Source organism: Carassius carassius, chromosome 4, assembly GCF_963082965.1.
Source record: "Carassius carassius chromosome 4, fCarCar2.1, whole genome shotgun sequence".
NCBI lineage: Eukaryota > Metazoa > Chordata > Actinopteri > Cypriniformes > Cyprinidae > Carassius > Carassius carassius.
Window position 1 is genome coordinate 26,997,688 of NC_081758.1, and position 11,163 is coordinate 27,008,850.

The window sequence follows — 11,163 nt, forward strand, 5'->3', positions numbered from 1 at the left end:
TTAAATAATTTAGAAAAGCTGCTCTCAAAACAGCTCAACTACAGGCAGTACTCTTAAAGGAACATCTTTGTACCTTATTTACACCTAAAAGGTTAAAAGTAGTGCCTTATGGGTAGGATACATACTACAACTCTAATGCCAAATTTATAATAAGGTGGAATGAAAGTGCTTCTGAAGTGGCATAGGTGTCTTCAAACAGACTCTTAGAAACTGCTCAGAGGTGGCATAAATGCATTTACACAGAGATTACAAATGTGCAAAGTTGTCCCTTTAAGAGTACTGGCCCACTCACAACAAGCTGTTTTATTTTTGCACTTTTTTAATAACAGGATATGACCCAGTTTATCACCATATTTTCCCCTTTTTTTTTTTTTGAAGGCTTTCTTATGAACATCTCTGTAGATTTAATTTCAGAGCACACAGGCATGTATGAAACTGACAAGCAAGGGCATGTTTCAGATCACTATGTATCATTAGATTCATTCAAATGCAAACTCAAACACCCACTTCCCATCATGCTCTCCAGCAAGATCACTTTTCTGCTGTCCTTTCACATATTTATCCTGATTTACTTCCACCACTGGAGGCAGAGGAGTTTTCATTAAGATTGAGTCAGGACATTTGTGGTATCCATGATAATGCGGTCTGGTTTATCTTAATGTGAAGCAAAAACATAACTTTCCTGAACCTGTCTATCTTTTCCTGTCAGTCTTTTTCCTGCCCTTTTTGTACCAAGAAGTAGCAATGGTCTGCCATGTTATATTTATCTTGGCAGCAATTCTTATCCATCTCCTTTGATTTTTCTCTCTTATCCCTTTCTCTCCGAGCTCTTGTTTTTAACATATGCAGTGTGCACTGTCTCTCATTTCTTTATGAGTCAATAAAGTATCACAATTACCCATGAACACACAAAACCTTTCATTATTCCTTTATTATAAAAACTATGATTTTCACTTTAGAAACTTTAACATCACTACACAAATTATATGATATTATAAAAATAAAAAATAATACCTTGAAAACAGAAAATATTTATATAACAAAACTGCTTTGTGGTGAATTGCCACAACCATGACATTATACCAAAATTAGCATTTTTGAGGACAAAAACCTCAGTGAAGCACCCCGCTGTTCTCTAAATGCTGTAAACCCAAAGCCTGGTGGACAAAGAGGAAGGACAGGGTTTGTGCAACGGCTTATGTTTAACGCTACAATAAATTTGAAAGGCCTGGGCACTGTAGGGCTCATGGTCTATAATAACAGAGGAATTTTGACAAGTGTGGAACAGTCACATGGACCCGAACTGACCTCAGCAGTAATTGCTTATATAAGCTTTGCAGTATGAAAGTGAAAAGCTGGTGGTCACTGAACCAAAATTCTTGCAAGTAACAGCTGCGCTATAGACTTGAGGTCCATTCAAAGAGAATAAGCCCTGTTGTATCAAATATATAAATATGCCGAGTATATGCAAAACTGATTGTGAAAATAAATCACATTAAATAACCTTCATTTGTACACTAATACGACAATACACATACCAAACCACAATACAAACCATAGTGTCCGTAAAAAAAAAACAGCAATGCATGTTGGGATTTAAGAACAAAGCTATTAAGTCTGATGTTAAAGTGAAATTTGAATTCAATTAGTGTTGAGATGCTGAGTGTTGAGTAAGTCTGTAAAGCAGTCCATCACAGTTGTAACCATAAGTCTTGATCAATCACAGAAGTCCATTATTGAGAGGGTTAAGCGAATGAGGCTACTTCCAGGATAATCTGTATTGCCATGGAAACGCAAGGCACCTGAGTGATGACATATGCAAATGAACGTGTCGGTGCTTTGAGTGCCAACAGGTACGCAACGCTGTGAAGAATTCGACCCAGGAAAAAGACCAGAAAATGAAGTCGTGCAACTGCATACGAGGGGCCTGTCATGGAGTAGATGGCTCCGAGAAATAAAAAGGGGAAAATGTTCTCCATGTCATTCAAGTGTGCTCTGAAAAAAAAAAAAACACATGATACAACACAAACAGTTACCACAAATAAGGACATTTAATATGAGTGTAAAGAGAAGGAGAACTTCTGGAAGCTGAACAAATAGTTATGCTGCCATTTATGAATGATGTTATAGTTCTGCATAGCATGACCATGCTTGTTTAATCATAGTTCTTTTTCAGTTTTGACCACATCCTTCAAGCATTCCCACATTGTCTTTTTAGCCTCTCTTTCAGCTCCTTTTTGCTAATATTATACTCTAAGCGCTGTAATTGATTTAATAGCTCTTTGAGGTATCTTGAATGTTCCAGACTGTAGAAATACATATGGAAAACTGCTTTTCTCAGAACCCAAGAGCTGAGGAATGTACACTCAACATCTGGCTTTGATCAGGGCTTCAGCTGTAAACTGTCTGGCTCTGTCTGATGGCAGTATGCCTGGACAGTGAACATGGCCAACTTCACACAATCTTGTGATGTAAATTAACTTTCACTCTGAATCACTCTCACAGTGCGTCATGGCAGTGGTTGTCCCATGAACAAGTCACAGCAATAGGAAGCTGTTTTTTTGTACCTGCTTAACGGAAATTAATCATACTATGTTGAAAGTCATAATTCCATGAATACATTATGGTCAATCACATTTCCCATTATTAACTCAGCACAGCAGCTACGTAACAGTGCTTGGTCATCCTTGTGATTACACAGATTCTTCCCCATCTCTTTGACGCAGGACTTTCCATTATATGTCATTCCCTGCTGAGATTCACTTTTAAAAAAGGAAATAACTTTCACTTGTGTGCCAATCACCATTTTCCACATCCATTATTAGAAAATGTTCGAGATTTAGATCCTGATAAATAATCTGATTGTATGCAACAGGAGTGACCTGTGACCACACATCTTTTAATTCTATAGTGATCTGCCAAATCGCTTTGTAACTAAATAATATTAATAATTTTTAAAAAATAAAATATAATACAATTTATCATATTGAGAAACATTATGGTGATTTATCATAATATAAAATTAATATAAGATAATTATCTTAACAGGTTATAGAAATGTCTTGTTTACGTCTTTTTTTTCCTTCTGTAGACTTCTCCAAGGATCAAGAATGTGTCTGTTTGTCACTGATACCATTTTTGGTTTCAAACATAAAGTTGTTGATCCAAACACGAATTTTCAACCATTAGTTTTATTTAACACTGTCATCCTGTTTCTGTTCACTTGTACATATTTGTTAGCCACTGGGTTGTAGTGAAATACCTTTGTGAATGCATTGCAATTAGGGTCAGATAACGGTCTTGTCAGGACTTGCTCCTGCTAGCCTACCGTATCTTACCAATCTGGCAACTACAAGCTATTCTCAGGTCCTCAGGACACATCAGTGAATACCCTTCTTTATTTATTTACTGGAAACAAGAATTTCCAGCGCCAATATATAAATTGAGGGATTTCAGAGCAATCTACATTTTCAGAGTGGAGCGGACTGTGACTGGGCAGAGCAGGCAAGTTTCCATAAGATAAGTTAGAAACTGCCAAACAAAACACGTGAAGTACCCTGCAGTGGCCTGCAGCTTAAAGTAATGAATGTTTCCTAACAGGTAGCCAAGTCTAAGATTGTTTTAAAGTGTGTAGTCTCATAATACACTGTCTCTCTTTCTCTCATGCGTCCACATACATAAATACACATACTGAGAGAAGTTGAGCTGGAGACTGCGTGTACCTTTAGAACTTTTGACTAAAAATAATGCAACTGGGAAAATAAAGATATCTTATCTTCATGTAGTCTATTATGGATTATAAATACTTCCTATTGTGGACCTGTGAACTTTCACACATATCTGTCATACCGGTATTCTTTTTCCAAAGATTTCGAAACTACAGAAAATAACTAAAGAAAATCTGCCAGACATCCTGCAGTTTTTCCAACTAAATGGGCCCACTGGGAAAAAGACTAAAGCTTAACTTTCCCAATAGACACGCAATGTTTTTACAGACCAGAAACACTCATTTTAAAATATTCCTGCCAGAAAATTTAAACCATGTGACCAAAAAAAATAAAAAAACTAATGTTTGAAGATAAACGGAAAACATGTACATGGAAATTAAGGAAATACAAATACATTTAATAGTAAATAACTATAGTATAATAAGTTTGATTATAAAAATGCCAGAAATTCACTGTACAAAATTACAGTGTATCAATGTTACATAGAAATGAAACATAAAACCCCCTAAAATACATTCACCTAATGTACGTATCATCAGATCAAATGCAAAAGCCTCTTTATTGGCAATGTATAGTTTTTTTTTTTTTCCTAAAGTGAAATAACTGAACGTACATGGGAGCCTTACAAAAATGCTCATTTTAAAATACAAGTTCAAATGGCACTTTGAGGCTTTTGTATTTGTACTTTTCATATATCTTATATTTACATTTCTTGTATTAAATGTCATATTGTTTTTGTGCTATTTTGTTATTATTCTTTAAAGCTGTTTCTTTACATTGCTGATGTTATGGTAAATCATTAATACTGACATGCAATAGGTGTAACATGGCAAAAAAGAAAAAGAAAAAAGGAAAAGATAAAGTTTATATACATGTTTGTGTAGTTGCACTCTAATTAGTAGCATCACAAGAGTGTAGTATTGTGCTCTTACCTCCTACAGCGTTCCACATATGGATCAGTGCGGCAGAACTGCACACCTCCGTGTCTCTCAGCGTCCTCTGGATTAGCAAACGCCTGTCAAACAAACATTTGTTTTACAACACAGAAAATCTAGATGTCAAGTCATTCTATTCAAACACATATTTGAACTACCTTCAGCGATTTTAGAAGTTAATCCAGACAGCACCAATATGCGGACTATACGGATTTCTCAAAACAAAAACACTCCACACGCTCGACGCGACAAAGAAGCGCTTCCATAAGGAACGCTTCTCTCGCGTCGGTGTGTTTGGTGCAGTAGCATGAAAACTGTTTTTACAAGTATGAATAAAAAGTTCCGCAACTTACCTTTTTCCTAAGTCTCACTTGGCCCGTGATGATGGCAATGATATACATCTTTAAGACTAGGAGCGTGCTGTAGAAGATGAAGCACAAAAGCACATCGCTTCCGAGCATCTTGACTTCGACACACTGAGTCCGTGGGTGTGTACGTGTGTGTGTGTGTGTGTGTGTGTGTGTATACGCTATGATGGAGACGCGTTTGGAGAAGTTTTTATATGCGAACTCCAGACCGTTTAGCCCAACCTATTTCCAATAACAAACACTTTCACTGAAAGTACAGACTTCCGTTTTTCCCCTGCCCGTCTTATATAGGCTACTAAGAAAATCTACAAAACCAATTTGTTACTTAATAGCCTAGTTAAGTTAAATATGTAATTTTCAATCTGTTACAATGGCTTTGAAAGCCTCTACACATACAGGAACTGAAGGTTAAAAGAAAACACTGGGAAGAAAACAGGGTATGGAATGAAAAAAAAGGGACCCACTTTATATTAAGTGGCCTTAACTACTATGTACTTACATTTTAATTAATAATTTAGTACAATGTACTTATTGTGTACATACATGTTTTTACATTGTACTTATATTTTAAAAAAAAACTACATGTAATTACATCTGTATTTAATTTCTGTAGTTACATTTATAATTACACTGTTGACCCATACTTTACACCTTAACCCACCCTTAAACTTACCCATACCTCCAACCCTCTCCCTAACCTTACCCCTATCCCACCTCAATAGCAGCAAAAATGTTTTACAATACAATTTGAACACAATAAGTACATTGTACTTATTTTTTTATGTAAGTACATAGTAGTTAAGGCCACCTAATATAAAGTGGGACCAAAAAAAGGTCTCAAGACACTTAGGCTATATTTTTTAATTTGACACGGCCATCACTCACACATGCAATGGTCAAACATGTCGGTCAAGCCATGTTTACATTAAAAAAAAACTGAAGAAAAAAAAACTATATAAAGCAGCACGGTAAAATACAACAACGCGTTCAGAATTCTGTAAGGGGCTGTTCACATATAGCTTGTTTGCATTCCACTGAACTACCTTTCAATAGTTTTGTTTGTTTGTTTTGTAAACGTTCACTAGCTATCTAAACTTTCATCTCAAGCCCTTGCAAAACGCCCCTGTTCCACTACCCTCTTGCGCTTTTAAAAGCAAGAGGTGAAAAGGCATATCCTTTTTTTTCATACAATTCTGTAGAATATTTTCTGTTCTGCAGAAGAAAGAGAAAGACATACAGGTTTGGACCCTGACCTTGAATAAATTATAACAGTAATTTCATTTTTGGGTGAAATATCCTTTTAAGTGCAGCAACACAGCAAGCAATTAATTATTAGACCCTTGTGATTAGATTCAACTCTTTAAAGGCTTTAACAGTACTGTTTAATCAGATCTTAAAAACATAATAAATAGATAAATAGAAAAAAACACAGAGGAGCCACATATATACTTTTTTAGGCTTAAAACAACAGCATCATTTTATCACAATGTTCATTTTGAAGGTTTTCCTTACTCAGAGAAGAAACCATTAAAGTCTTATCATCATAGAATCTGCATTCCTATTCCCAAACCAGTGTTCTTTTATCCAGAATGATAAAAGAAAAGGTGATTCTAAATGAATAAGGTCCAATTTCAGCATCCATAACAGCTAGACCCATCGCTTTTCCCTGACAATAATGGGTTTGTTGCTCAAATTGAGCAGGAACTGAACTGGGGAACATTGTGGATGCAGAGAGCACAATTCCTTTCCACACAGTCAAGACAAGGACCTCATTAGTTTAATTTGGGCAGACTAAGCATCTTTCAGTGTCACACTGTCATATTGCAAGTGACAGAATTTGGAGCCAAAAAAGAATGGAAATATTTGGCACAAGGTTTGAGTATCCTGCAGAAGTGTGAAACCACAAGTATCAACAGTCTATTCTGAGATAGTTCGAGGAGGGGGAGGAGCTTGTGCTTGTGATGTCATCACAACAGTCCTCCGCATCAGAGAAAGAGGAAGTATAGTGGAGGCCCGAGAGTCTGTGGTAGTCCTGCTGAGTGACCTTTGGCAAATGAGACATGTCCATTGATATCTGGCCTCTTTGTGAGCCAGACACACTCCACATATCAATCAACTGTGTGCAAATGGCACAACCCATTGCTGTTTGTTATTTCCAAAATGTGGTCAGATGATAACTGCTTTCTAGAACAGAAACCTTTATGGCATCATATAAAAACTAAACAAAACACTATATGACATCAACTTTTAAAAGGTACTGAAACACATCTGCAGTGAAGAGGCATTTACTCATTCAAGCACTGGCTGTCACACAGTCGCTGATTAACAGCAGCTTGGACTCGTCACATGGTTGAATGCAACATAAGATGGCAAACAGTGAATGAGTCTGTGTGAAAAGAGCTATATGAAAAGAAAAGAGAGCGTGAGAAAGCAACTATGTCTCGGTAGGTCTTTACTAGGAATGCTTTGTTCAAACCCCCGCCTGGAGGTAGTGACAATTACAAGGTGGAGTACAAGATGAAAACTGAAACGGATGCATTGAGACAAGAAAAGACAGAAGGACTCTGAGTCAAATCGTTGTAGAGTGTGCACTGCAGACCACAAACAGATCTGGGCTAGACTGAAGTCTGCCAGGGAATTATTGAAAGTTCATAAGTTTACGAGGTCAGTGTAGTAGGTGTAGTGCAAATATTGGAACATGGTCAGAAATATTTAAATCTCTTAGTGTCAGTTAGAAACAAGACAAACTGGATATGATATCGCAGATGAGTGTTTATCTGAAAACTGCAGTACCACACCTCTTTCTTTTTGTCTGAACGCACATTACTTTCTAAACATATAGAATATCGGAAGCTAATGCAGTCCATATTATGCCATAGTCAAAGATGAGTGAAGCTGCATCCTCCCACCCTGAGATTCCTGGGTGTGACACTGATCACTGTCGCCACTGTTGCTAAAGTCTCTGTGGTGTTTTCACTCCATGCACATCACTCGGACCATCATTCAGCCTAGAGAAAGAAACATAACATATTCAACTTACTGGCATCAGAGATAATCTGCATTTCATAACAATTAGCTTTTGACTAAACCCTAACATGGATGGCTGTTTACAAGAACTCTGGGTAAAAGAATTAAAATACCAGCCTAGGTATTCAGTCAGAATTGTTTTATACTAAAAACAATCGTTTTTCATGTTACAAATAAATTTGAATGTACAGTATGAAACATGGACTTGCTAAAGATTACATTTAACATTAAGTTATTGCTTTTGAAGACCCACTGTGGAGAAAATAAGGTTTATAACATTGTTTATAAACCTTATATATGTGTTTTTAATATGCTTAAAGACAAACCATGTGCAAATTCATCGGTCAACACCACTGCTTCCCATTTCCACTTAAATCGCAGTATAGGCCTACCAAAGTCTCAAAAATTGTGGTTTAAAATAGCCCCATCTTCACAAACATGTAACTAATCCCATCAACTTGGAGCAAAGTGTTTCTACCAAAGGATGTTGGTTTTTAGAAGGTAACTGTCTGAGATGGTGAACAGGAACATGGTTTGTGTAACATTAACAACACATTATTAGCTGTGAGCATTTTAAACAGATCACTACATAAAGAAACATTTAGAAAAATATTTAACTGTGTCATTTAGGTTATCAAAGATGAATTTTAAGGGATCAAATTAGTAACTGCAGGGGGACTTAAAAGATAATTTTAAATTACACAACAAAGGTGATGTAAATGTAAAAACGGGAAAATGAGCATGAACAATTAAATGCTCAATATCGACTGACGCAAACTCTGATTTCAATACCTCATGCAATTGCTCAGTCGTTTTAAGAATATTCATTTCTATCAAATCATTATATTACAGTGTGATTACAGCATCAGGTGTTGTATTTGTTAATAAGAGTGCATCTGAAAAACGTTTAACAGGTCTTAGCTTTGAACAGTTTGAGCAATAAATCTGTGAAGGGCTGACAGAGATGTAGCTCTGCACGTGTTAATAACAAAGTCTATTAAAAATACATTTCACCGCAATGAGGATATTACCTCATGTAAATATTGGGGTATGTTATATTAAAAAGGCCATTTCAATACACTTCGAAACATGAAACTTTTACAAAGCAGCAAGACAAAGAGGGAGTGTTCACAAGCAATGAGTCTGAGCAGAAAGTGCAGCTACCAAACCTCATCTGCATAAAACAGGTAGTTTTGTCATTAGTGAAGATTTCCACCAAATAAAAGGCTTTTCTGAACCATCTGGATACATTTTATACCACTGTAATTGTTAATAAAACAGGAAGTTTTTTTTATTAATAACTTACAATGTTGACAGTGAAAATTATGATTTTGCACCTATGTGCATTGTGTACAGTAATGTTACTGTTATTCATACCCTAAATATATAATTTCTTTAAAAATGAATTCAGTTAAAAAGTTATAAACTGATGTTTTATTAATCAAGGCTGTTAATTTATTCACATGGTACTATCAGTTAATATAAACAATTAATGTAAACATAATCTTGACTAACAATAACCTGATCTCATTGAGACTCAGAAATGCAATGTTTATCTGTTGCTGTTGCTACACATGCTAATGTTTAGACACAGTAGACCAGCAAGATGTTATTGTCCACGTCATACACAAAACATGTTGATTTCCAGAAATGACCGTTTAGATAATGGAAGCCAGATGCTGCAATTGCGCAAAAAGAGAGGAATGACGACTCACTTTGGGAAGAAAATTACAATCCGTTTTGCAGCAGACAGACAGGCGCTCAGTTGGGTGGGCTCCTTCTCTCATCCCCCTCCTGCGCTCTCCTTTCTTCAGCCTGCAGACAGAAAGTGGACTTACAATGACATCAGCATTGATAGCGAGCTCTGCATATAAATATTCACCTTCACTGTCAGATTATTCGGCAGCTGATTGAAGCAATATTCCAGAGGCTGTCTGAGGACAAAGGGAGGATGGAGACGAAGGGTGGGGGGTTGCAGAGATCAGAGCATGAAGGTAGCATTGAGTTGTTCCTCAGCAAGCTTAAAGAATGCCTTTTCATTTTATGGCTGAGGTCTGAGGATGTCCTAAAATGTACATCGTGCTGGGGCTCTGGGAGCTAAATATGAATCCCTAAAAATTTAATAACGCAGTTTTTATCCATATGATGGACCCATGGAAAAGCTCAGCTCGAGAACAACGCTTTTCATGTGTGTGTATATGTATATAAACATAATAGCAAATAAATAATTTTAGGTAGGTAGATAGTATGCAGAGAATAATAGGCATTAAGAAACAGACTAAATAATTTATTAGTTGAAAATTAGAGCTATTTATTTCTCGTTTTAGCTGTTATTGTTGACTAAAACTAATTAAACTGATTTTATTAATTGAAATTAGGATATATAAATTAATAAACAAATAAAAAAAAATAAAAAATTACCTTGGCAACTGAATGACACAAAATAAGTTCTAAAATGAAAAAGCTCAATAAAAAATATAAATTATTTTATTATAAATATAATTAAAGTATATTAATAGACAAAAATAACCCTATGTACACAATGTATTTTAAGGGTGACATATCATGAAAATCTGTCTTTTCCAGGTTTTAAAGGGTTAGTTCACCCAAAAATAAAAATTATGTCATTAATGACTCACCCTCATGTCGTTCCAAACCCGTGAGACCTCTATTCATCTTCAGAACACAGTTTAAGATATTTTAGATTTAGTCTGAGAGCTCTCAGTCCCTCCATTGAAGCTGTGTGTACGGTCTACTGTCCATGTCCAGAAAGGTAAGAAAAACATCATCAAAGTAGTCCATGTGACATCAGAGGGTCAGTTAGAATTTTTTTAAGCATCGAAAATACATTTTGGTGCAAAAACTACGACTTTATTCAGCATTGTCTTCTCTTCCGTGTCTGTTGTGAGAGAGTTCAAAACACTGCAGTTAAGTGATATCCGGTTCGCGAACGAATCACTCGATGTAACATCTTGTGTGTGTGACATAATGACTAAATAACCTGACATAATGACTGTTTTTGAAACGCATGTGTGTTTTTAATGTAAACTTGTGTGTGAATGAGAACTTAGTTTAGTACTTGCATGTTGTGCCAGCCACTTTCTG

The 11,163-nt window shown here is 36.0% G+C and overlaps 1 protein-coding gene and 1 long non-coding RNA gene across 3 annotated transcripts; both read right to left on the minus strand.

Moving 5' to 3' along the window:
- Positions 1 to 913: 913 nt before the first annotated feature.
- Positions 914 to 5,247, minus strand: LOC132139624 (prostaglandin E synthase-like). The gene is made up of 3 exons (XM_059548119.1): positions 5,017 to 5,247; positions 4,661 to 4,743; positions 914 to 1,995 (listed from the first exon to the last, which is right to left on the minus strand). Exons 1-3 carry the CDS (start codon positions 5,122 to 5,124, stop codon positions 1,746 to 1,748), a joined length of 441 nt encoding a protein of 146 aa, XP_059404102.1. The 5' UTR covers positions 5,125 to 5,247; the 3' UTR covers positions 914 to 1,745.
- Positions 5,248 to 6,022: 775 nt separating this feature from the next.
- LOC132130692 (uncharacterized) lies at positions 6,023 to 10,029 on the minus strand. Of its 2 annotated transcripts, none has more exons than XR_009428758.1 (3): positions 9,774 to 10,015; positions 7,830 to 8,039; positions 6,023 to 7,208 (listed from the first exon to the last, which is right to left on the minus strand). It is a non-coding gene; the product is annotated as an uncharacterized LOC132130692 (long non-coding RNA). The 2 variants fall into 2 exon arrangements; XR_009428757.1 differs by lacking the exon at positions 6,023 to 7,208 and having other exon boundaries at positions 7,257 to 8,039; positions 9,774 to 9,873; positions 9,941 to 10,029.
- Between the last annotated feature and the right edge of the window lie 1,134 nt (positions 10,030 to 11,163).